Source organism: Pavona decussata, unplaced genomic scaffold (assembly GCF_977016875.1).
Source record: "Pavona decussata unplaced genomic scaffold, jaPavDecu1.1 SCAFFOLD_217, whole genome shotgun sequence".
Lineage (NCBI taxonomy): Eukaryota > Metazoa > Cnidaria > Anthozoa > Scleractinia > Agariciidae > Pavona > Pavona decussata.
In genome coordinates this window covers 1,505,737-1,532,204 of record NW_028145622.1, presented here as the reverse complement: position 1 = coordinate 1,532,204, position 26,468 = coordinate 1,505,737, and the positions used below count along the sequence as shown (strand labels likewise).

The 26,468-nt window shown below is 38.1% G+C and overlaps 3 protein-coding genes across 7 annotated transcripts in view; 2 read left to right on the top strand and 1 right to left on the bottom strand.

The window, feature by feature from the left end:
- The window catches only part of LOC146459753 (uncharacterized), a 59,941-nt gene extending 40,499 nt beyond the window's left edge, over window positions 1-19,442 (top strand). Inside the window, exons 10-17 of one of the 3 annotated variants that reach the window (XM_085088997.1) lie at window positions 8,662-8,729; window positions 9,035-9,194; window positions 9,684-9,845; window positions 10,267-10,344; window positions 10,748-10,815; window positions 11,470-11,583; window positions 14,109-18,383; window positions 18,848-19,442. In XM_085088997.1, coding sequence (XP_084945123.1) covers window positions 8,662-8,729; window positions 9,035-9,194; window positions 9,684-9,845; window positions 10,267-10,344; window positions 10,748-10,815; window positions 11,470-11,583; window positions 14,109-18,371 — 4,913 coding nt within the window. In that variant the 3' untranslated portion in view covers window positions 18,372-18,383; window positions 18,848-19,442. The remainder of the gene's footprint in view (window positions 1-8,661; window positions 8,730-9,034; window positions 9,195-9,683; window positions 9,846-10,266; window positions 10,345-10,747; window positions 10,816-11,469; window positions 11,584-14,108; window positions 18,384-18,847) is intronic. The other 2 variants (XM_085088998.1, XR_014857824.1) reach the window with 2 other exon arrangements.
- Window positions 1-26,468, bottom strand: part of LOC146459752 (phosphatidylglycerophosphatase and protein-tyrosine phosphatase 1-like) — a 74,822-nt gene that overhangs the window by 47,306 nt on the left and 1,048 nt on the right. For 2 of the 3 annotated variants that reach the window (XM_085089016.1, XM_085089017.1), the window contains exons 2-3: window positions 24,679-24,759; window positions 23,411-23,602 (exon numbers count right to left, since the gene is read on the bottom strand). In XM_085089016.1, coding sequence (XP_084945142.1) covers window positions 23,411-23,602; window positions 24,679-24,759 — 273 coding nt within the window. Of the gene's footprint in view, window positions 1-22,365; window positions 22,712-23,410; window positions 23,603-24,678; window positions 24,760-26,468 lie in introns of those variants that run through there. The other variant, XM_085089015.1, reaches the window with a different exon arrangement.
- LOC146459754 (hsp70/Hsp90 co-chaperone CNS1 homolog) lies at window positions 3,575-8,452 on the top strand. The gene is made up of 6 exons (XM_085089032.1): window positions 3,575-3,687; window positions 6,298-6,348; window positions 7,001-7,144; window positions 7,948-8,109; window positions 8,230-8,307; window positions 8,445-8,452. Exons 3-6 carry the CDS (start codon window positions 7,054-7,056, stop codon window positions 8,450-8,452), a joined length of 339 nt encoding a protein of 112 aa, XP_084945158.1. The 5' UTR covers window positions 3,575-3,687; window positions 6,298-6,348; window positions 7,001-7,053.

Sequence of the window (26,468 nt, the reverse complement as noted above, 5' to 3'; positions counted from 1 at the left end):
AAAGTGCTCTGGTGACACACCATTTGAAGCATTCATTATCATCATTTTTCATGTTGATAATTGCTTTTTTGTTTGCTAGAATTTTTGGCAGTGGGATGTATGATCTCCCTCTGAGTGGGATGTATTGTGTCATTTGAACGTCAAGTGACAGAACTCTTTCAAGAACCCAGTTTGATCCTCTGTTAGTGAAATTTTGAAATCTTTCTTTGATTGTTTCAATCATAGAGTCAATGATTTCTGATTCATTCGTCCCTTCATGATTTTCAATTGTTTGAGAATGAAAATATGGATAAGCAGTTATAATATTTCCGTTGGTCAAATCAGTTCTTGTCATATAGCAATTGAGAATGAGTCTAATTCTTGTTTGTCGATTTTCTCTCATCAATCGCAAAACATCTGGTTTGACAAATTGCATAAATTCACTTTCATCAAAATTTCCTTCTGATTCAATTCGAAATTGTCTTGCAAAACCACTCAATGCAGTTGCTGTTTCTGTGATTTTTGCTCTTATTCTATTGATTTCTTTCAATTTTGAGATTTTTTTGTCTTTCTCGATTTCTTCGGGTGTTGATATTTTGATTTTTGGAAGAGAAGGGCTTGTTGGTTTTCTCAAACCAAGCATTTCCTCAAGTTCTCTGATTTCTTGGCGATTTTTTTCTTCAACTTTTCTTCTTTGAATTTGATCTTGATTTTTTTTCACTGCCCTTGTTGGTTGGATAATTTGTGAATTTATTTCTGGAACTGGTTCATCAAAAATGGGTGAGAGGTTTCGAGCTCTTTCACGTTCTCGTTCAAGAGCTTGATTTATCGCATCAACGAGTTCTGCTTTTCTCAATCGACTGAATCTTCTCAGTCCAAGCCTTTTTGCTTCAGCTTTTAATTCTGGAACTTTCAATCTGTCCATTTTATATATTTTTTTTTTAAATTTTTTTTTAAAATTTTTTTTGAATTTTTTTTATTTTTTTAAATTTTTTTTTAAAAATATATAAAATGGAAAAAGAACAAATTGAATTAAAAATTTTAGTGAGTGGAAAAGATATTTTTGAAATTTTTTTCAATGGTTCATCATTGGATTATTTGAACCAAATTATTTCAAAAAGTGATGAAATCAAAGTTTATCCAACTCATGCAAGTCTTTTGAAAATGGCAAATAAAAAAAAAATTCAGAACAAAATGGCATACACAAACGATGAACTCAGAAAAGCTTTTGGTTTTCCTTCAAAACAAAAAAAATTGAGAAAATTTGTTTTTGAGTCACCAAATGAAAGACTTGAATTTGACACAAGAAAACAAGCATTGGAAAAACTTCAAATATCAGCAAACCGAATTGCTGATGCTGTGAAAAATGGAAAAATTGAGATTGGAAATGTTAAGTATGATTTCAAAAGAGAATAATTTCCAGAGAATTTCTGTGGAAATCAAAATTTCATTTAATTTTTTATCCCATAATTTTCCCGAGATTTTTTTCCCAATAATTTGTTGGTTCTCTTTGAATTTCTTTTTCAATTTGTTCAATCCATTTTTCCCAATATTGTTTGTCTTTTTCAGGATTGTTTTCTCTCCAGCTTTCTGCTAGTTCTTTCTCTTGTTGAATTTTTTCGTTTTCAATGTGCGCCATCCATTGAAGCCAATATTCTCTCGCTTTCTCAGGGTTGTTTTTTCTCCAACGACGTGAACATTCTCTTGCTTTTTCTCGTTGTTCTTCATTGTCTCGATAGTTATTAGTGTAATCTGTTGTTCTTTTTTTAGCTTCTGAGTGGATTATTTTTGAAGGATCTTGATCATTCTGTGAGAGAATTTCAATCTTCTCTTGTTTTCTCATCTTTGCTGCATATTTTATCTGTCGTTCTTTACAAATTTGTGTTAATTGTTTTGAGGAAAGTTGTGAGTAATCCATTTTATTTGAAAATTTTTTTGAATTTTTTTGGAATTTTTTTTGTTTTTTTGGTTTCACCATAATTTTTACGCAAATCAAGGGAGACTTGATTTGGGACACTTTTTTTTGAAAAAGTGGTCGGATTTTTTATTTTTTTCTGATTTTTATATACTACTTAATTGCTTTCTGGTGTTAATTTTGGCTGTTGCTTGATTTTTTTTGGTTTTTATGCTGAAAGGGGGGAGAATTGAGATTGGTTGAAAAATGTCCCAGGTCTCTCCTTTCTGGGCTACTGATCTGTATGACAATAATTATTACCGTATCTTACGGAGTGTTTCTAGTTCTCTAATAACAATGATTAAATGATAATAACAACAACAGACAAGCTTTTCAATTCCATTTGCAATAAAGGTATAGGCTATATAATAGGCCTAATCACGGTTTTTGACGCCATTTTGACGAGTAGGCAAGCAGGCTTGAAATCACAGTGTTTGTATAGAAATCCGATGTCAAATAATTTTAATAAAACATCGCTTCTGAAAAATTCTTCAATTGGAAACTTTTGGCATTAGGTAAAGGATTTTAAGAAAAAAATTGGAGGGATGTAACTGTGCCAGAAAGCGTCCGGTCGTGTTTTGAACTTTCCATACATTTGTCTGTATAGCGAACCAGCCGTGAACTGCTACTAAAAATAGTTCGCGGGAAAAAATACTGGGAAATGTATGGAAAGTTGAAAGCGTCGGTCCAAGTCAACCTTGTCATGGTGTGTACAAAACGGAAATCTGCCATAACACCATAATGCCCCTCCATGTTGTTATAGACGGACCGTTCCATGGAATAAACTTGGCGAATGGTTTGTCCGGGGAATAACTATAAGAACTTATTTAGGCTTCACTGTTGTTCGTCCTGCTGTAACGTTCCTCGTGGTAATAGGTGAGAGAAAAAGACGAATAATTTACCATTAATCTACAATTCAAATGTACGCCCTCGACTTGAGATGCCAACTCGAAGACGTCACAAAGGAAGAAATGCGACCTGTAAATAACACCCTGGGACAAGAAACAATAAGGGTACAATTGAAAGCGCAGTCAAAATTATAATTTTAGGACAGTTTGATTCACCGAGCAAGTTTTATGCTTGACATTTTTTTTTTTTAATTTTGACTTGTTCTCGTGAAAAAGATTACCAAGTTTTCGGTGAACGTCTTCAAAACCTAGATCATCAGTCTTCTAACAAGGAGAGTTCAAAGAGAAACTTGACAAATTTTGTCGGACAACCGAAATTAAAACTTTCGTATTTGAAATGCAGACTTGTCAAGAAAAACTTCGTGGTGTATACCAGACATAGTCAGTTTTCGGAGCAGGAGTAAAGGGGAAGGGGTGGGGGTAGTCTCTGCGTGGCTTGTTCAGTTTACCGTGAAACACAATCCATTGCATAAAATAACCCAGGGCGTGAAAATTTTTTTGACAACCAAAGCGAAGAATCACGCTAATTTCTCCTCGCTAACCGGGCTAAAATTTCATCTATATCCTGGGTTTTTTAAAAACTTATTTCTATGACTTCATAAAATATGATAAATAATACGGTTTCTTGGAATAAAGATGTTTCGTAATTTGAAATTTCGCTTTTCAATGTTGGGTTTGACAAAGTAAATGACTCATGAAAAAAGGTTTCAGTTTCTTGCGATGAAAATATAGCAAGTCCGTAGGTTTGGAAGATCCATTATCTAACGAGAAGTTCGTCGAAGCAAGTAACTCATTATCTCGGCTTTGCCCGCAATTTATACAGTGTTAAAACACAAATAGTTTAAGGTAAGAACAGCTTTGAATGTCAAGTATCTGCTTATGTTATTTAACGCTTTTAATGTAGAAGGGCAGTCACTTCGTTTAGACAAATTCCGTCCTTTTAATTTCGGATTGAAAAAGTGGCAATTTCACCAAATTGTGCAAGTTGTTTAATACTGAACCCAACAACGACTTCATTGAATTTTGTTTCCAGGATTAACAACTGTTCAAGGAGAGAGATATATTGGGGGCACCTAATGAGAAAATTGAAGCAAAACACTTCAAACGTTGTTACCTGTGTTCCCAGATCGTTCTGTCACGCGGCCTTTTGAAGACATATTTGTGTAAGCTAATACAGTTTGATTTCTTCGGATGCTTCAGGTAGAGATTTAAATGTATGCAGTGTCACCTATTTTAAGTGACACTTTGAATAGCAAAAAAATCATACAGGTATGGTTGTAAAACGTCAAGATAATGGTTCAGTTTTGTGAACAATAACCCTACCAGTGCACTAGGACTAGTATTATTCATTTTTGGCTGCAGTTGGCTCGGATGGAAATGAATTGCAACTTGAAAAATTATCCAATTTTTGCAAGGTTCTCTTAAGTATGTATCTTGGGGAAATGGCTAAAAATGTATTATAGCTTACTCGTCCTTGGAGAAATCGTTTCATATTTTTCTCCCAGTACTGTAAGAGCAAATCTCGTGATAGAAAAAAGATTCTTTCTCAAATATTATGAGCAGTTTTGACCAACATACAGCAAAGGCTCCGTAACAATTCTTCTTTAATTTGCAGAAAGTTTTAGGGACCGGAATCGTATCCCCCGAATTTACTAGTTGTTTTTTGCTTTATGAAAATGTCAGCCAACTTTTGTTTGCATTTAAACGACATATTTGCCTCTTCGAAAACGAAGGGAATTAATTTTTAGTGTTTCGAAATTTTAAGCTTATATTTTCCCGAAGAAAACTTTAGATTTTCTTTGAAACTAAATCCGAATTTCTGAGGCGATTTAAAGTCCCTCCCGAACAGATATCCAGCGAAATGAATCAATAGATTTCTCTGGCATATCCCTTAAAACCACTTTTATCTTATCTTTGTTTGACTAAAAGTAAATTTATGCGCTGTAAATTCAACTGAAAATGAAATTCAAATTAGTATTAATGACGCCCACTGCCAATTAGTACAACAACAGGGAGTTTTAAGAGAAGAGAGAGAAGTTTCAAACAACTCAAATTTTCTTTACACTTGAATTTTCGCTAAGGTTTGGTCGTTCCGCTTTTAATAAGGAAACAAAGAATACTAGCTCAACTTGCATCTAACGTTTTAACGTTAGAGTTGGGACAGTTGGGCTCCGAGTTGAATGCTGTGTTCGCTTGCAGGAGGCTTGTTTCGTTTTACTTACACTTAGATCCCGGGTTTAGGAACACTCTAAGTTCAGTCGTTCATTCTACTTTGAATTCTGTTATCATGAATGCAATGCCACGTCTGTCTGCCTTTTATAATCATAGAAGACAAAGATCAGAGAGAGTTTAGAGGAGAGCTTTGCCGGTATTTACTCTTACACATGGCTTTGTACGGGAACTGTATGGCTTAACAGTTAAGAGACAAAGTACAGCAAGGACGCGTTTAGAAGGACGGAGGATGAATATCTCACCAAATTGTGAACATTTTGTTATATGAAACTGAATGTAGGGGCGCACTTTTTTTTCTGAATTAGAAACTGTTCGTAGAAGGAAAATTCGAAACAAAATACTTTGCTAAAAAGACATGTAAAAAACATTGCGTGACTAAAAGTAAAACATGAACAGTCGATTGATGAGACTGTCATAAAGAATCACCGAGCGCAGAAATTCCGCGAAACGGCCGTGACGCCACTCAAACGTGTTAAAAAACGGGCATACACGATCCTTGCCTGCAAGAAATCGCAACGTAGTATTATAAGCGTGAGCTTTCTTTCCCGAGTGCATTTATGCTTCCGAAGGCCAACACCCATGAAAAACAACTACCTAAACTTATGACATTGTCTGGGAAATACAAAGACTCGAGTAAAGTAATCTAAAGATATGATATGTGGACAAGCACGTAAGGAAACCTAGTTTTATCTTCAGTAGAATCCATTTAGAACGAATTAATAGTCGCCTTTAGAAGATTCAGTGTGTCTGTGAAAAAAAAGTAAGAAGTTTTTAATTTACCTTGAACCATAAAACCATAATTTTCCTTTATACGTCTTTTATAATAAATAAATTTGAAGGTATCGTCAGATTGTGTGACCAGCATAGCTTATTTGTTTGCTTTTTCGTGATCTTTGGTCAACGTTTTTATAGTCATGAGATGAGGTCACTACGTGTAGTTAACACGTCAAAGAAACGTTTACCTGAGTTGTTAATGTGAAGTGAAATGTGCATTTTGAAAACTACCCAGGTATATAATTTTTCCCTCTACACCAACCCGAGTCTTACTTTAACGTCTAAAAGACTTTTTAGTGATTAATTTTTTTCCTGGGTGTAGTCAGTAAGTTGCTTTTCGTAGAAGTTTTTTTGAATGTTTTGTCTTTTTGTAACTGTTAATAACTGTTTTGTATTTCATATAACAACAACTGATTACTAATCTGGGCGAATAACAATTTTATCCTCTAGCTGGGCACCCTTGCATGTCCCGAGATGTAAATCATACTTTGTGCTACTGAGGTAGGTATTAATTTCGTCCACTGTATTCGACTTTTGGCCTGACTGGAATAAGAACGTCAGCCCAGCTATTTTAATCCTATCCAGATCGGTATTTTTTGGTCTTCTGGGGCCTTCGATGGGCGAAGGGAGAAGGGGGCGAGGATTGAGTGGGGGGGGGGGGGGGGAGGGAGGGGAGGGTACTCTTGATGACAACGTAAGTATTAAAGCAGTGACACTTAAAGGGTGAATACTGCTTTTCTCTGAGGTCCACAAAGGACTTTAGATGACGTGTACTACTCGGTCTGGTTTCTTTCTTCTTCGTTGCTCCTTTTGTTTTAATCAAAATTAACTGTAAATAGTTACTAGAGGTTAACTCGAAAACCTTACGGTTCCTTTAGCCTCTAGGCTTCAATTACCTAAATTACTATTGTCATTATTCTCTTTAATTAACCTGTGATGTATATAACGATCCCCTGTAATTAGTCAAAGTGTGAGTTAATAAATATTGTTGTTGTTGTTGTTGTTGTTGTTGTTGTTGTTGTTGTTGTTGTTGTTGTTGTTGTTAATGATTTTCCGAACTCAAGGTGACCATCTTGGTCCTCTTTGTTTTTCTTTGACTTTAGAACTCACTGATGTTTCCTTAATACAGCCATTTCTGTTTTCTACAAAAAAGGAGCTTATAAATATTCGATCCATAGCCGTTTTAGGAAGGAAGTTCCATCACTCATGGCGAGGAGTCCAACCCAAGCTGAAATTGACAATGACGTCACACCAGCTGATGAGGAAACGCTGGATTTTGATGACGCCACTTTAAGAGGTGAGAAGAAACATGTTACTTCCTTTTTCCGAAGACCTAAAGAGGCGCCCCAATATTAATCCTCCCCTGGATAACATGCGCTGCAGGAATATATTGGACAGTGGGTCCTGGACATAATCCTTTCCCCGAAAAAGGCTAGAGCTATAGCCACAAAGATGGGCTTTTCTCTTACTATTCTGCAAAACTAAATTTCTATCCAAAAGTTCGATTTTTTTTTTCATCTTGCTGTGTGTCCACGTCGTTAAAATTCCAGTTTCAAAAGCATTTTGTTAAATAGAGCATGACTCAATTCATCATTAAACGGGCCCTTCGACTTAAAGTGGCTATACTAAAACTTGCTTTTCTTTGCGCGTTTTTTAAAAGTCCCCACTTGACCAGGATTTACAGACACTCTAATTTGATGTAGATTGGTAGATTGGTATGAATGAGGGATTATGGGACCGTCTGGGTTGAGGAAAAGACATTTTGCCAACCAACTAAGGAGTTCTTTCAACGTTTCTTTCGCGTACCTTTTGTTTAATTTCCTTTGCTTAAACCATATTTTTCTTGCGGAAAACTGTAACTGCCGTTTTAAATTAAAGATTCCATTTCTTCTCCAGAGGATTCCACAATTAATCCCTTACCCGTACCGAACTCCTCATGGTTTCTGGAGTTTGAATAAATCCCAAGCACTCCTTTCCCACACATCATTTTTTTATACAAAATTACAACAGTTTGACACTTTCACTATGCTTCGTACTTGTCCCCCCGCCGCTCATCCTAGAATAAGAGCACAAACCTTCTGTTAATTTTCTTTGTTTCAGCTATAGCAGAGGTTTACTACACTGAAGGCAATGAGAGATACAGAGAGGATGATCTCACCAACGCGATTCACTTCTACACGGAGGGAATTCAAGTGAACTGCAAGGATGAAGAACTGAAGGCCGAACTGTACAGCAACAGGGCGGTCGCGTATTTTTGTTCAGGTCAGTATGTTTAACATGTTTTAGGCTTTGCCTAACCAAGGTGTTTTAATATTGCAACTTTAAAGAGTACGTTAAAATTAAACCTTTTTAATGTATTACCTCTGGTCTCTTCTTCTTCAGGAAATTTTAATGATTCGCTGAATGATGCTAAAGTTTCTACTGATTTACAACCGTCATTGTTAAAAGCAATCGTGACAGGTAAGATATTTCTAAAAAAAAAAAAAAAAACACTGTACATTCCTTTTCACCGAGGCGCCGTAGTTTGCTGTGTCAAAGTTCGAATTTTTAACACCGCTTAATGTTACATTCCCTGAAAATTTATGTTGTACTTATAGGGGTTTAAGTGATGCATCATAATTTTTACAATACTGTTTATATAAATGTCACGTACAAAATTTTAGTATTTTGAGTTTAAAGACATCAGTAAAGCTTACCCAGCAGCAAGGGTGGCCTTTGCTTGGTGTCCTTAAAAGTAACCCTAAGGGAATATTATATGAACCACCCCATTTTTTAAGAGAAAATTATTCCAAACTAATATTATTGTTTTATTAGGAGCAAGTGCCTGTGTTCAGCTGAATCAGTTTGAGGAAGCCATCACGTGGTGTGAAAAAGGATTAGCCGTATCCTTTACAGATGCTACAACGATAAATTGGGATCAAAATTCAAATTTTATGATTTTTTTTTCATTCATGCTTTTCTGTACCACCTCGCGCAAGACTAATTTGAAGAAATAATTTGTTTTTACTTTCCCTGATAATATCAATGCTATGGTTTCTCTTTAATTCCCGAAAACCAAAACAAACAAATGAGAAAATCAAGATACCTTACAAATATGACTTTATGCTTATAGTAGTTTGACGGTTTAGTTAACTATTGATAACTTTTACAACTATTATCGATCTTACAAGTCTTGACTTGAAGTAAGATTGACAAGAACAACCAGACGTTGTTAGAATTAAGGTGCCGGTCTTTCAATGAACAAAAAAAGCTACGAGATGCAGGCGGAGAGGACAATGCAAATGAATCTGACATCACAACTGCTGCTGAGAAAACACTGAATACTGATGATGAAACTACTTTAAGAGGTGAGGAATTTTAGTAATGATTCTCTTCCTGAAAAACAAATGGCCTCCCCCCCTCCCCATTATAGACCGTGATATCTTGTTTTTGACCCCCCTCCCTCCCCCCCTTACCCTTAACAAAAATTTACCGTTGTATCTTTATAATTTGTTTTATACCATTTTGGCATTTCTTTAATTTTAACGTACAGTGTACTGTGCGGAAAAATATATCATGTAGCGTTAATGTTGCAGATGAGAAGAGCGAGAGAGCATGAACTAGCCCCACCCCGACCCGCAAGCTAAGGAACTCAAAAAAGCCCTGAAGAAAATCAGTAAAATTGCCTGACGTTACTAACGCTAAAAATGTGCTTTGGAACAGTTTACGTTGTTTATAATGACTTACAATATGCCGCAGTAGCAAAAAGGACTGCACTAGCATCACCTTAACAACGCCCAGTTTCTTAACCTTTACATAGGAAAATGCAAGATGTCTTTTATCTTCTTTCATTTCAGCCGCAGCAGAGCTCTTTAAGAATGAGGGCAATGATCAATTCAGAAAGAAAGATTTCAGCAATGCCATATTGCTTTACACCAAAGGAATCAAAGTGAACTGCAAGGATGAAGAACTGAACGCCAAACTGTACAGCAACAGAGCAACAGCACATTTTAATCTGGGTGAGAAGTTTTGAGATTTCACAGTTTTGTAAACTTAATGTCTTTCCACAAACAGTTAAGATATAAAAGATCAAACACGAGGAAGAGTGTTTCCTCCGATTTCCAAACATCGAGAAGTAGGTTGGAAAAACGAGGTGCAGCCGAGTTTTTTTTTTTAACCAACTTTGAGGTATTTGGAAATAGGTGGAAACACTCTTTCGAGTGTTTGATATGAGCTTCTCAAACTATTGATAATTCTTGGAGAAATTCGAAGCAAAAGTTCCCAAAATTTTATGATAATTAAGATCACATTTCCAAACCTCCTTCACGGTAGTGATTTCCTTTGTTTTCTCTTCATGAATTAGTAATGAGTTTGAGAATCATATGTGTTAATCGTGCGCTGGTCAACATCTTATATTTCTTTTCATTGATTTTTGCGCAGGTAAATTCCATTATTCACTAAGTGATGCAAAGAGTGCCACTGACTTGCAACCGTCTTACGTCAAAGCGATTTTTACAGGTAAGAGACACCTAAGAAAACGGTTGGAAATTTACGTTGTTATTCTAATTTAAGTCCAATGAGCGCGTGGCTCGTATTTGCTTTGCAATAGTGTTAAAACAAATAGCACCTGAGGAAATCAGAGTTTTAAAATCTAGGAGAGCTTTTCGGGGCTTTAATAAGTGATTTAAGTGGTAAAAGCTTTATCAATTATTTCACAGCAGTCAGATGGGCATTACGTAATCTATAATCAGCTTTTGTTCACTGATATGTTAATTCTGTTGACTATACAGAGGCACGTGATCACGAAGGTGAACATTTTGCTAGAGTACTTATCGAATTTTTTAACTGATTGGTGGAGGCATTGTACAGTTCTAACATTAGTCAAGTTAAATGCCAAACTGACATCATTCTGTTTTATTAGGAGCAAGTGCCTGTGTTCAGCTGAATCAGTTTGAGGAAGCCATCACGTGGTGTGATAAGGGATTAGCCGTATCCTTCATTGTACCCAAACAAATAAAAAGAAAAATAGATATTTTCAAGTTTTGCAACGTTTATTATATAACAGAAACTTGACGTATCCTCTGTCATTTCTATGTGCAAACTAGGAATCATAACATACTTTTGCTAGAAGCGTGGTGCTCCAAGCGGGAACCAGATACAGGCAAAGAAAACAATAAAAGTTGAACGGAAAATTTTCGTTAGCTGCGTGGCACTTGTACTTATAAGCAGTTAAAGATAAAATACAGTTCTCGAATACGAGTGTTGAGTGTCATTATGTTAAAATAAGTCCAGACGTTTCGGGCTTAGCCCTTCATCAGTGGAAAAATCAAACTTAAAGAAAACAATAGTTCTCAGAAAGTTACAAGTGAACTTATTGATTTCCAGTTTTTATTGCTTTGAATTGCCTTTTTTGACTTTTTTTTTTCTTTTCATGTTTTGAAAGAAAAAGAGCAAAGGTTTTTGATCGAAATATAGCTACGTTCACTTTTACTTCAAATGAACAGTTTTAACAAAAGTCCAGCCGTTTTATGAAATTTTTTTAATTCTAAATGGCAACTCATTATTACTGGTATTTATCGTAAGGGTTTTGAAATTTATTATGGTCTTTATTTGGGACGTATTAGAAATCTTGACCAATGTTAGATTGACGAGAACAACCAGAAGTTGCTGGAGATAAGGGGTAGGTCGGTGAGCGAGCAAAACAAGCTGCAAGGTACTGGGGAAGAGGCAGCGAAGGATCCGTCAGAAACTCAAACAGTAAGTTTGATAAACAGTAATTCAAGTTTAATTTAGTTTTATTGGTTAGCAAAAACAATTTTATTAGCAACGCTTGAAGAACATCCGAGCAGTTTTCGATTGAATATCGCAAAAGTAAAACAAACGTTAGTACTCTGGCCAAGCGCAAAAGACGTAAACAGCACAATGAACCAATCAGAATTCGATGCAAATTAATGTGGCCGTTGCCGGGCGCGGGAAACACATTGAAGCTACATTCAAGCATGTGACTGATGGGTCTTTGATTGCCTCCTCGATGAATGAGAAAGTGGAGCGAACTTTGCCAACCAATCATAGGTCGCAGTAAAGCAAACCCAAAGAAAACGCAAAATTATTTTCGATGCTCAACTGAAAAAATGTAGCAACGCGACGTTTTGATTATATCATGGAGAGTAAAAAACACGAACCTCTCCAGCTTCAGTAGAAAGAAATCCTAACTGTTCTGAGACCGAGAAAGTGCCTGGAATTCACAATGATGCTTCACAATCTATTGGAAGTGATCAGAGTGACAATCTAAGCGGCTAGATCTGTCGGCGCCTTTTGACACGATAAATCGACATATACGGTCATCTGAAAGTTGCCTTGCCTGAAGGCCTGGTGCCAAGCCATTTTCTGAATTCCATAAGCAGATTTATGACCTTTAAAGCGGATCAATTTAAATGTTGATTTTTTTTTATGTGCTTATTACTCACATGACAGTTTCACCCAATGCTCAAAGATGCTGATTAGCTTTTGTTCACCAAGGCATGGCTTGAAGCTTGAATAACTGGAAGGTTATTAGTAAACTGACTAAAATGCTCCTTATGCACTCAAGACGTGTTGGAGGGCTTGGGTGGGTATAGTGAACTTTGAAAATTCCATGACCGTTCAAGAACATTGCTTTGATTTCTGGTGCTCACTGCTTAGTAATGAAAAGGATCAGATTCCAAATGAAGCTTGTTCCATTTACTTATCTTGGCTCTATAATAGTGGCTAGTTAAGCACAAATTTTCATATTGGACTCGCTTTGCCGCTCTGGCCGTGGGAGATTAATATATTTTGCCTGTGGAATAATTAAAAGATTGCAATTGATTGCAATTTAGTGTTTTGGAAATCATGATTCGACAACAATTTCATACTTATTCATGATCTTTTGAATTCGGAATGGAATTTTCTTTCTCTTGATGAATTTCAAAGAAAGTTTAACCTTAAGGTTAATTTTTTGCAATATTTCAACTATTATCTGCAATCCCAAAATCTCACAAAGCAAGCTTTTGAATCCTCAAATGCAGTTTTGCGTCGTGATTCGTGTATTTCTCCTTACCTAAAAATTTCAGAGGACGTAAGTTTAGATCTCATGAACTTACGTTATAAAAACTATTATAAATTAATAACTAAGAAATCTACTGCTGTCCCAACTTCTATTAAGACTTGGGAGTAACAATTTCCTGTGATTTCCGATAATTGGCAAAAAGGGTTTAGCTACATTTATGCCGCTTCTAAAGATAATAAATTAAGACAGTTCTCCTTTAAATTTTTACATAGAATGATTACGACTAGAAAAGAGTTGAAAAAATATAAATTGTCTGATGACGATCTCTGTCCTCGATGTTCTAATCCCGATTCCATCGAGCACACTTTCGTTAATTGTCCTGATTCCACTTCTTTATACAACCTTACGCTTGGGTGGTTCAATGGCATGCATAATACAAAGATAGATCTCTCTAGCAATCAACTTGTTTGTTATATGTTCATGGAGAACCTCTTTACTTCAAATTTGACTATTCCCAAAAAACACAGACTAGACATACTTCTTCTATATCAGAAAAAATATATTTATCGCTGTAAAGTATTGGAAAAGAACCTCGATCTTAATGATTTCATTATCAAGATTTACTTGCAATGCAATGGAAATTCGAAAACTGTGGCACCCTGTAATCTCTCATTGTCATTAGGAAATGTTAAAGTAATAGAATGTATTGACTGAGCTCTTCCTTTTTTTTGTTTGCTTTTTATATCAACTATTATTTATGCACTACCTCAGTTATGCATTTGTAGGTATATGTTTTTTGATTTATATTCAATAAAGATGTAATATACGAAAAGTTTAATAATATAAAAAAAATAAACACTGTAAACACTTTTTTTCTTACTGTTGTATTTTCCTCTCTTAAGCCTAATTTAACTAGCAGAGCTCTTCAACCAGTGTTATAAATTCTACTTCCCCCTATTTTATTTAACAGCACAGAGGTAGTGGCCAACACGAAAGCCTTGCTCCTTTGGCCACTACGCACTTCTTCCCAAGAGGGTAAAATCATTAAATAAAACGCTCTGCACGTTTAATTTTTTCTTACTATAAAATATATTGTATTTCGTTGTAATAAGTGTGAATAAAATTGAATTGAATTGAATTGGATAACTTCTGTTAAAACATGTTCCAACATTTAAAATTTGAAACTTTAAGCACGTGTCTCCCTTTTTCAGTATCATTGTCTTTAGATGGTTGTTTTTCTCTATTATTACCAAAGGCGATGAACCATGTCCCAAGTGAAGGAACGGCGTGTGGTAATCTAGTTGACAATTACCACAAACTCGTAGATTTCAAAAAAGCCATAGAGTACCATGAACGTCACCTGGAAATGGCGAGAAAAGTGGGAGACGTCTCAAGTGAAGGAGTGGCATATTGTAACCTAGGCAGCGATTATCATGGACTCGGAGATTTCAAGAAAGCCATACACTACCACGAACGTTACCTAGAAATCGCTAGAAAAGTGGGAAACGTCTCAAATGAAGGAACGGCGTATGGTTATCTAGGTAGCGATTATTATGAACTCGGAGATTTCCAGAAAGCTGTCCACTACCATGAACGTAGCCTAGAAATCGCAAGAAAAGTGGGAAACGTCTCAAGTGAAGGAACGGCGTATGGTAATCTAGGTAGCGATTATCATGGACTCGGAGATTACCAAAAAGCCATCCACTACCATGAACGTTGCCTAGAAATCGCAAGAAAAGTGGGAAACGTCTCAAGTGAAGGAACGGCGTATGGTAATCTAGGTAGCGATTATCATGGACTCGGAGATTTCCAAAAAGCCATCCACTACCATGAACGTTGCCTAGAAATCGCAAGAAAAGTGGGAAACGTCACAAGTGAAGGAACGGCGTATGGTAATCTAGGTAGCGATTATCATGGACTCGGAGATTTCCAAAAAGCCATCCACTACCATAAACGTAACCTAGAAATCGCAAGAAAAGTAGGAAACGTCTCAATGGAAGGAGGGGCGTATAGTGATCTAGGTGGCGATTATCATGGACTTGGAGATTTCAAAAACGCCATACATTACCATGAACGTTGCCTAGAAATCGCGAGAAAAATGGGAGACGTCTCAAGCGAAGGAAATTCGTATGGTTTTCTAGGCAACGATTATCACAAACTCGGAGATTTCAAAAACGCCATACATTACTATGAATGTTGCCTGGAAATCGCAAAAAAAGTGGGAGACGTTTCAAGTGAAGGAAATTGGTATGGTTGTCTAGGCACTACTTACCACAAACTCGGAGATTTCAAAAAAGCCATAGAGTACCATGAACGTGACCTAGAAATCGCAAGAAAAGTGGGAAACGTCGCAGTCGAAGGAGGGGCGTACGGTAATTTAGGCAGCGATTATCACAAACTCGGAGATCTCAAAAAAGCCATAGAGTACCATGAACGTAGCCTAGAAATCGCAAGAAAGGTGGGAGACGTTTCAAGTGAACGAGTGGCTTATGGTACTCTAGGCAACGATTATCACAAACTCGGAGATCTCAAAAAAGCCATAGAGTACCATGAACGTGGAATAGAAATCGCGGGAAGAGTGGAAGACGCCTCACTAGGAGTGTCGTATTGTAATCTAGGCGACGATTATCGGGGACTCGGAGATTTCGAAAAAGCCTTGCAATACCATGAACGTAGCTTAGAAATTGCAAGAAAACTGGAAGACTTCTCAATGGAAGGAAAGGCGTATAGTAATCTGGGCAGCGATTATCGCCAACTCGGGGATTTCAAAAAAGCGATACATTACCATGAACGTCACCTACAAATCGCAAAAAAAGTGGGAGACGTCTCAAGTGAAGTAACAGCGTATGGCAATCTAGGCGACGATTATTACACACTCAGGGATTTCAAACAAGCCATACAGTACCATAAACGTCGCCTAGAAATCGCAAGAAAAGTGGGAGACGTCTCAATGGAAGGAGGGGCGTATAGTGATCTAGGCAGCGATTATCACGAACTCGGAGATTTCAAAAAAGCCATACATTACCATGAATGTTGCCTAGAAATCGCAAGAAAACTGGGAGACGTCTCACGTGAAAAATATTCGTGTGGTTGTCTAGGCAGCGCTTACCACGAACTCGGAGATTTCAAACAAGCGATACATTACCATAAATGTTCCCTGGAAATCGCAAGAAAACTGGGAGACGTCTCACGTGAAGGAAATTCGTATGGTAATCTAGGCAGCGATTATCACAAACTCGGTGATTTCCAAAAAGCCATTCAGTATCATGAACGTGACTTAGAAATCGCAAGGAAAGTGGGAGACGTCTTAGGTGAAGGAACGGCGTATGGTAATCTAGGCAGTGATTATCACAAACTTGGAGATTTCAAAAAAGCCATCCACTACCATGAACGTAGCCTAGAGATCGCAAGAAAAGAGGGAGACGTGTCACTTGAAGGAACGGCGTATGGTAATCTAGGCAACGATTACCACAAACTCGGAGATTTCAAACAAGCCATACATTACCATGAAAGTTGCCTAGAAATCGCAAGAAAACTGGGAAAAGTCTCAAGTGAAGGAACGGCGTATGGTAATCTAGGTCGCGATTATCATGGACTCGGAGATTTCCAAAAAGCTATCCACTACCATAAAAGTTACCTAGAAATCGCAAGAAAAGTGGGAAACGTCTCAATGGAAGGAGAGGCGTATAGTGATCTAGGCAGCCATTATCAGGACCTTGGAGATTTCCAAAAAGCCATATACTACCATGAACGTCACCTGGGAATCGCAAGAAAAGTGGGAGACGTCTCAATGGAAGGAAAAGCGTATGGTAATCTAGGAAATGATTATCACATTCTCGGCGATTTCGAAAAAGCAATCCACTACCATGAACGTCGCCTAGAAATCGCAACAAAAGTGGGAGACGTCTCAAGTGAAGCAAGTGCGTGTTGCAATCTAGGATGCGATTATTACAAAATCGGAGATTTCAACAACGCCATACACTACCATGAGCTATGCTTAGAAATCGCAAAGGAAGTAGGAGAGAAAGTTGTAATTGGCCAATGCTTTTATAACCTTGGAATAGCCTTTCAATCACTTGGTTTTTTGTGCAAAGCTGTAGACTGTCATCAACACAGTCTTAAAACTTTGAATGATGTAAGGAGCGATCTTGGATTGAATGATGACTGGAAGGTGAGCTTGCGCAATTTGCACAAAGAAGCATACGTTAGTTTATGGCGTTTGTTGTTAGCGCAAGACAAGATTGTGGAGGCCCTTTTATCTGCTGAGCAGGGACGTGCACAGGCTCTGAATGATCTCATGGAGTTCAAGTATACATCCAAACATTACCCAGCAGAATATGACACGGAAATAGGAACTATGCCTGACATTTTAAATGGTTTTGCTTCTAATACAGTTTTCTTAGCGCTTGAGCGCCAAGAAGTCATTTTTTGGGTTTTTCAGAAAATAAAGGATGTTCAGTTAAGAAGAAAACAGATTCCCGATGGTCAAGTTGATGCCGATGATTTCTTGGACACCGCAATGAAGAAAATTCGCGGAAGAGCTGTAGTCGAATGTGAGAATCGTTCATTAACTATGACGAGAGACGAAAACCTTGAAGATGAGAGGTCCCTTCCTGATGAGAGACAAAATCAGTCCTCCATTCCTCGGAATAGTGCTTTAAGTTTATTATACGAGACTCTTATTAGTCCCATCCAAGATTTGTTACTTGGCAATGAAGTTATTTTCGTCCCCGAGGGTCCATTGTGTTTGGCACCTTTTGCTGCATTCATGGACTCCGATTCAAAGTACCTCTGTGAATCCTTCAGAGTGCGTGTGATTCCATCGCTGACGAGTTTAAAATTGATCGCAGATTGTCCCGCTGATTACCACAGTAAGAGTGGGGCGCTGATTGTGGGTGATCCTTGGATACAGGACGTCACTTTTGAGGGGGAAGTGTTTCCGCAGCTGCCATTCGCACGAAAAGAAGCGCAGAGGATTGGGCGAATCCTTCACACCACGCCGCTTATTGGAGAGCACGCAACGAAGAATGAAGTATTGAAGCGACTCTCCTCGGTTGCTTTGGTGCACATTGCAGCACATGGGCGAATGGAAACAGGAGAAATTCTCCTAGCACCAAATCCCTTGTCGGTATCACGGACTCCTGTCGAGGAAGACTTCCTTTTAACAATGAAAGATGTGTTGAATGTTCAGATGCGAGCAAGGTTGGTTGTGCTGAGTTGCTGTCATAGTGCCCGTGGGGAGATTAAGGCTGAGGGTGTGGTTGGCATCGCACGGGCATTTTTGGGTGCTGGTGCTCGGTCTGTTCTGGTTTCATTGTGGGCGATTGATGACGAGGCTACCATGGAGTTCATGAAAATATTCTACCAGCTCTTAATGAAAGGTGAAAGTGCCAGTGCAGCTCTAAACCAAGCCATGAAATCCATGAGAGAATCTGACGAGTTTAGTGAAGTGGATTACTGGGCTCCGTTTGTACTAATTGGTGATGACGTCACTCTAGAATTGGGCGGACAAGAGTAGCTGACCTGCTCTGTGAGTAGATTGATCAACTAGCTCTCCTTGATATGTTATTTGCAGCTCATTTTATTTAGCGTTGTGAAACCTATTTCAATTTAATGGAAAAAAGTCTAAATTTTTTGAATGGTACAGCTTCCCTGTTGATCGCTTGGGTTTGGGAAGATAACTGACTTTCTTTTGTTTTGTACTATTGGAAATTTTTAGTTTCTCCCCTGTAAAATGTTCGCTCGAAAATTAGTAACTTTTTGTGGTTTCTTGCTGATACGCGAAATATTTTTTCTTCATTGAGGCGATTTTTTGGACAGTTTTTAAAGGATGAGGAAGTATATGGCTTAATCTGAAAGAGATGCAGACTAATACATGCAAGAAATGTTGAAGAAAAGTACTCCGCCTCTGCAACGCTATTATGGTTAATTATTACAGACATTTGTCTCTGTCACCCAAATTTACCTTCAATTCTTGGTGTTTTTGCTCTATAGCTGCTGAACACAGAACCGTTATAAATGAAGAAAAGACCAGAGGATCATTTATGACGGCTTACATGATGGAGAATCATCAAGACAAGACAAGGATGGCTAGGAACTCGTGCAAGACTGTAAAAACTTGTTGCCGTTTTATTTAATTATCGTGTGATTTCGATTATTTTGAAGTCGTTATCATATACCGTACAGTTTGTTACAAACGTTTTTAGATAGGGATTGGACACTTTACACAGTTTTGAACCATTTACACTACAAAATTGTCTTAACATTTTTTATCAATAAACGTTAGTGCTAAAAGGAAATATTTAGATTGGTTCATGGTTGCCTGGTGTAGGACTTGCCAAATTCCTCAAAGGGTTGGAAAAACCTTGCAATTTTTGAGTCAAATCAGACGTGAAGTATCTGAGACTTTTAAAAAATTTTTCTTGGTTGTTTAAATAGAATTACAGTATATTGGTAGAAAAAAAGGAAATTTTACTTCATAAAAATGCGAAAAAATGTCTTGAATTCAGTAAATTGGTATAAAAAGAGAAAGGTTTAGTTTATCAAAATGCAAGAAAACGGGTTTCTAGAGTTCAATAAATTATTATTATTATTAAATTCTCTTCTGTTACATCTTCCGTTTTACTCAGATGCCAATAGTAAGGCATTGTCAATTTTTTTTCTCAATTTACAAGTATTTAATGTTTTTTTCATCAATTATAGCTTTTAGAGAATGGCAATAGCAAGAAAAGAGCCTAGAATCGAGCTTCAAGAAGGAGGGCAGAAACGTTAGAATAAACGTTTTGTAACGTACATGAAAATATTTTGTCTATATATCTGTGTTTTACACAAAATAAACTGTGAGTGCTTAGGAAAGTCAATATGAAAATCGTATAGCTCAGGAAGTTTCAATCACATTTTTGAATTAGCAATTGCCTCTGCAAAACTGAATTCTTTTCATACTTGAGCTCAGTTTGCTTGTTTCGAAAATTGCAGATTTACGTAATCTTTTGTAGATGTTCTCGCAGATAAGCCACACCCCCGATTTTGAGCGTAAATTTTTGGGCAAACAAGTACGGCTTATACGCCAGTGTTGTACGGTACTGTTTTTTTTTTTCAGTAAATAAGGTGTGGTCTAAGGTGACATATTACTCACGTGCAGATTACATTGCAGAAAATAATACAGTAGTTTGGAACTTAATTTAGGCTGGTTATTCAGTATCTATTGCGCACTTATTTAAAAGTGGACTTACTCACAAGCAAGGAAAACTGTTTTGTTTTGTTTTTTTAACTGTATTCCATTACAAATATTGTAAGTTAAACTGTTTTTCCCAGGCAGACGTTACTCGAGGGACCCAAAATATTAATTCATGACAGAAAAAAGTAGTAGGGCCTTTTTGAATCTGTGTAGAAAATTTTAATTGGTGGATATTTTTTCCCAAGTTTGTGAGATCCCTGTACATGAGAAGGTTTCTCCTGCCAGCTTTCCTCTAGTCTTTGATCTTTGGTCTATTTTCGTTGTTGTTTTTTTGCGGGAGGTGGTCCCTCCCTCAACCAGAGTACACGGCCAAACCTTTGTAATGAAGTAGTTCATAGTTCTGTAACCTGATGGTATTTTATTTTGCGAAACAATTGCATTGGAGAAAATATCAAAAGAGAACCCAAAAGGGTAAGAGTGCGAGCTGGGAACGAGATTACACGCGAGGCACCCACCAGGAAAATGAATTGAAACACATGATCAATGGATGAAGATACAATGTGATTGAGGATGATGTGATCATTTGAATTGTTGTATACCTTCAAAGACAAAATAAGAACATGAAGCAACAAGGGAAGAAAGCTTGGTATACAGGAGATACTTCTCATGTCACTGGGCGGATAACCCCCTTAGTATAGCTTATTAAGTTTAACTTCAGAATATTAACAAGTATAGCTTATTTAGTTTCAGAGTGTTGACATGTTGAAAAGTAATAAAAACGTTCTTTGAAAGAGGACGGCCCTTTGGTTTAATTTTTCTGCGGAAAGGTAAATTAAGACAACTAAGCTGGGCTCATGTTCAGTAACGGAGCTTACAGATTTCGCCACACGTTGTAAGAATCACGGAGATTTCAGAGAGAAGTTGTGGTCACGTGTTTTGGTCATTAGACTTTCAATCTGTCACAGTGCCATTTCCTTGGGAAAGAAAACTTGTTCCTCATTGCCCCTATTTTTTATCTTTGGAGTATAACTTTAAACCTGTGAGCTGTTACAGAAATGTAACAAAATACGAGGGACCAGTTTCCCTTCACAAAACTGGGGACTTGAAATTAACCAATCAGTTTAATATTGATAAAAACCATGTATTTTCAAAAATGTGGGAATTTGAATACCGTATTTACTCGAATAAGCGCCGCGGCGCTTAATTAATTTTTCGTGTCTCCTGTGCGGCGCTTATTCGAGGGCGGCGCTTATTTGAGGGCGGCGCTTATTAAAAGGCTCATACCACAAAGCCAAAACATTTTGATTGTACAAGGAAAAACACTGACATCTCCTTACTGCAACAGTTACAGGGAAGAGAAAGAGGGAGGTTGGGCTTGTCGTACCGGCGAAGTTTACTGCAGCCTTCACGCAAGAACTGAAGAACGCGAACTGACATTTTGAAGAGAGAACTGAATGAAAGAGCATCAAGATATACTCACTTCGAACTGAAAAACATCACTATTGATGAAAATCAATTCCCATTGCTGGCTTAGAACCGCATTGCAGCGATTACAGTGTATTTTTATCATCTTATGGAAATACTCGAATAAGCGCCGCACCAGAGCTGCGGCGCTTAATCGAGGGCGGCGCTTATTAACCATTCCGCTCCATGTGCGGCGCTTAATCGACGGCGGCGCTTATTCGGGGGCGGCGCTTATTCGAGTAAATACGGTAGTTATTAATCTTGACGAGGGACTTTGCTTTGTATTGTCCATCCCCACCCAGGTGTACAAGGGGAAGCCTGGGGATTTGCAATCGGAACTAGTACCCTGTTCAGGAGGGTGGGGTGGGGCATACTTCTGGTCTTCTCGTGCTTTAGAAACTGCGGGACATAACAACGGGCATTCCCGACACTTGCAGCTGGAGTAATTAGACCTTGCCGGACCTCAAATGAGGTTTTTAATAAAATGTTACCAGGTTTTCTAATCCATCAAACTCTTTGTCGTTTACGTGATTTGTCAAAATGTTTCACGTGACATAATACGCCCGACAACTCAAACTAGGAGATATAAGATGACATTACCCTAGCAATCTCTCACAGTTTCCAAAAATTTCAATTACTGAGTGACTGATGTAGCCAGCCATTTCTGGCAAATAGAAATTGCGCTTTGATTTATGAGGATATTTTGTTTCCTTTTGTAACTGACAAAGAGCGGAACTTAGCATTTTTTTTTTTTTTTTGCAAACTGAAGAGTGAAGATGGAGACCATTGACAGCCTTGTCTTACCAAACACTCTGTCTAATTTAATGCAAATGTGTGCTATGCAAATTAAGGCCAACATTATACACATTCATACTAGTTGAGCTAATTTATTCAAATTTATCTCACAAAAGAAAAGAAGGAACCAAAACAATTAAATTACAGGCACAAAAATGTAATGTGAGTTCTGACATCCATTCCAACTGTATACAGAGAGAAAAGTAAGGGTTTATGGCCATCTGTTTACCAGAACACTTCACATCACAATAGTCTTATAACAATAATATTAATTAGTTCCGTCCTGTGATATGATGATTGTCCTGTTGCAACAGGTTTTGGTGAAACAGTCTAATGGCCTCCCACTGCCGAGGAGAAAGCAGAATGTGAGGCCTTTTACTTTTAATGTACTGATGAGCTCCTTCTGGTGTGAGACTCTTGGCCTGTTTTAAACAAAATTTACAAAATTAACTGGTACTACTGGTCATTTAGCAGTTATAATGAAGCCCAGATTTAAACAATTGAAGCTGTGATGACGAATTAAGAACTAATTCAATAAGCTAAGATAAATGTATTTTCCGAGGTATGAAATAAGATACTTAGACCACCCTACCCCACCATTCAGTTTTGTCAACCAAGACATGTACATGTACAAAGAGATCACAAGCTGACAGAATAAAACTTGTTGAGCAAGAAATTTGTTCTTGGTTTCGCTTATTTTTATTCTTCTCCTGGGATCCAGACCATCATTTCCATTACATGTACATGCATACAACTGGAGCAGTTGGTGGTGTGCCAGTGTAGTTGCAAAAAGAAAGCTAAAAAAACCCTTGAGGCTTTTGAATGGGATATGAAACCAAACCTACTGCATCATTATTACTGTATGGTCATGGGTTTGAATCCACTGAGCCACCCAACCTTGCGGATTTGTCAGCCTTTCTTTTCGCAACTGCTGAAGTTGTGCACATACATCATTGTAACTGCAATGGTCTTCCACAGGGTTTGATGATAAAACGGCTCAAATAGCAAAAGCTCAAAACTTAGTATACATATCCTAAGTCCACTGAGGCAATTGGGTGGGGGGGGGGGGGGGGGGTTAATATAAACGAATTGCAGGTAGACAACAACTTTTATTGCTTTACCTTCATAAGATAACATGCCACTAATGTGGTGCTTCGTCCTCTTCCTGCCTTGCAGTGAACATAAACGCTATTGTCACTGAGATTCATGTCTTCAATAAACTCCACCCCCCTTCTGAGCATCTCCTGGGATGGTGCATTATTAAAATCTACTGTGGCCAGTTGCAGCTGAGTGACACCCCAATCTGCCCATTCCTGTTAACGCACAAAATTAAAATCACAGTTACTGTTAGTATAAGAGCTGCGGTAACCCGAACTCCAAAGGGAAACAAAGAATAGTTCAGGTTAGTAGGATTAATGTGGCTAAATGTAATTTAGGCAAGGTTAAAGTCAGCTCAATGCTGGTCAGCGGTCGCCTCTTGTCACGGCTCAGGGGCGACCTTTGTATTCTCTGCTGGGGGGCGCCCCATGGTTAGCATTGCATTTGCTTGCTTGCTGGCCTGCGAGATAGGTCATTTTTGCCTGCTGTATTGTCAAGCTCCCCCCCGTCTCCACCCTCTGTTTGGTAAGTATCGGGTCTGGTAAGTATTCCACTGATTGGATTCAGTGTGATGGTGCCATTGGTGGTGGCCACTTGCAGGGTTGCCATGGATACCTCCTTCCCTGTGCCTGATTGCTGCCTGGTTCCACCAACCTTCTAGGCACGAGCTCCCAAGCTCATCTATTGTTGATGAGTTTAAGCATTGAATTTCAATTAATTCTGTTAAAATATAATAAGTTAATTAATATGGATTGGAGTCAAGATTTCATGGGGCAATGTTGATTGTCGGAATGAATAAATGGATGGATCTTGGGACGTGTATCTGGGATCACCCACAGATTTTTTTGGAGGGACAGATGACATCACAAAAGGAGAGAGAGCTTGGGATAGAGATAATCGAATGCATTCCCCAATCTTTGATTATTACTGGTTGTCGGGATGGAGCACATGTGATATGATTAGTAATTATGCATGGTTATTGCTTGATTTTCATTTCTGGTGAGGACAGTTTGTAAGTTCATTGAAAAATTGGGTTAGTTAATGTCCCTGCTTCATGATGCACAAATTCAACTAAATTTCATCGTGTGGGAAGAAAATTTTGTCCCTGCAATAGACGTTTTTCATCAAAATGAGGGCATCACATGAGGAGAATTGTCCCTACAACATGTTCCTGCTTCATGTCATGTCCCCTAGTGTGTCCTGATCTTTACTACAATTCAAGAGCAACATCTCAACAACACAATGAAATAAATAAGCTGACATGTCAAATATGCTTTAATAGTTATTGTACCTGTTTGCTGTTTGCAAAATATCTTGTTTCATATTCCTCATTCATAGTTACAACTCCTCTGACATTTTCATTTTCTACAAGCTAGAAAGTACATAAAGGTCAAAATAGAAAGAAACTTGTCAGCAAATGTTCTATCAAATTCTTATTGCTGACTGCTGTCACATCTCTTTTCTTTTGAAATTAAAAGACACAAAGAAAGAAAAGAGCCAATTGTACTCATTCCCCTACAAGCTGAGGTATTTATGCTATTTAAATTGCTTTTGAGTTTTCAACTAAATTGAACTGAAGCTGATGAAAACTGCAAGGTGTAAAATTCTGAATATATGGAAGTCCCACCTCCCTCCCAGGATATAACTGCCTCCAAGATAAGTCCCAAATCTTTCAAGTTGATAGAATTGATTGGGAACAATGCACCTATCATCCACTATCCCCAAGGAAGGAGGGAGGGGTGGGGGGTGCATTGGCATATTTTTATGGGGACTTATAGTGGAATTTGCTCACCAAGGAGGGGGATTTAAAGGGACTATGTCAGCAGGGGGACATGCGCAGTAGAGTCAGTGCGTTGATAGAACCACTTTGAAATCGTTGGCCCAACTTTTTCAAATACCGTCGGAGAGTTTAGGAAGCTGAAGCCCTTTCCATCTGCCAGAATCGCGTTCATCTTCGGAAAGTTGGCTAAATTTTTTATTTACAAACGTTCCTCAGTAATTACAGAAGCTGTTTGTTGCAATATTTCTGAAATTGTTTCCTCTTGGAGCTCTATTAACGTGGATTTGCGATGTCCACTCGCGGCGGCTGTCGTTCTGGCTGCGGCCGAAAAAGAATATACCACAGCAACGGCACAAAACATAAAGTTTGGAATCGAGGACATCGAAGGATTTGCCTGGATAGTTATTGACCTTGACCTCGATATCGCTGTGAATGCATTGACAGATGATGAGTGTAAATCAGGCATGAATACAAATACCGCTCTCGCTGTTTTGACAAGCCGACACGTTCTTCGTGCCACAACTAAATAAATCAGTCTTGTGCAGTGTACTTTCGCAGTTTTGCAGGGGCAACCGCGGGTTTTGGACGTAGTTTTTCGAGCACCAGTAGTTTTGCAATTGCAAGGATCGGCATTTAAACAAAAGAAACTCACACGAAAGTCATTATTTATCTCTGCATTGGCAAAGGTAAGCTGACCGATAATTTACATCAGACATCAGACAGCACATTAAACGCGAATCAAGCGGTTTAACTTAACTCATGTGATATACTTTCAATGACAGCACAGTCTGTTTCCATAAGCTTAGCAAAGCAGGCACGTGAAGAAGTATCTCCGCGCATGAGAAGTGCGATCGACACGACGGACGCAATGGCGGACAAACAATAATATCTCGTCCAGTTATATGCAAATTAGTCTCAACAGGACTCTACTGCGCATGTCCCCCAGCTGACATAGTCCCTTTAAGGGAAGTTTACAAATTTCCTCGTGCCTTACCCTGTGAGGAAAATAGGAACTGTAATTGGCCATGTTATAGTCCTTGTAAATCAAGGGAAAAAAATTCTTTACATGAAGTTGCCTTGTATCGTCTTGTCCCGACTACATGCTCTGAGAAGAGCTCAGTGTTGACAGATTCTATTAGCTCAGGTACAAGATGATGCTGATCACAGAGGGCCTGCCTGTTAAGTGCACAATTTTTCCTGTGAGCAGTGGTAATTTCTGAACTTTGATTGCTGTGGGGCCCCTCTCTTACCCTGGCTCTCCCCTCAGGGGTTTGCTGATGATAGGTCAATCTTGTACCTGA

Coding starts and splice junctions, on each gene's coding strand:
- LOC146459754 (XM_085089032.1), top strand. CDS start 7,054: ATGGCGAGGAGTCCAACCCAAGCTGAAATTGACAATGACGTCACACCA. Junction 7,145..7,947: donor TGATGACGCCACTTTAAGAG/GTGAGAAGAAAC, acceptor TCTTTGTTTCAG/CTATAGCAGAGGTTTACTAC. Junction 8,110..8,229: donor GGTCGCGTATTTTTGTTCAG/GTCAGTATGTTT, acceptor CTTCTTCTTCAG/GAAATTTTAATGATTCGCTG.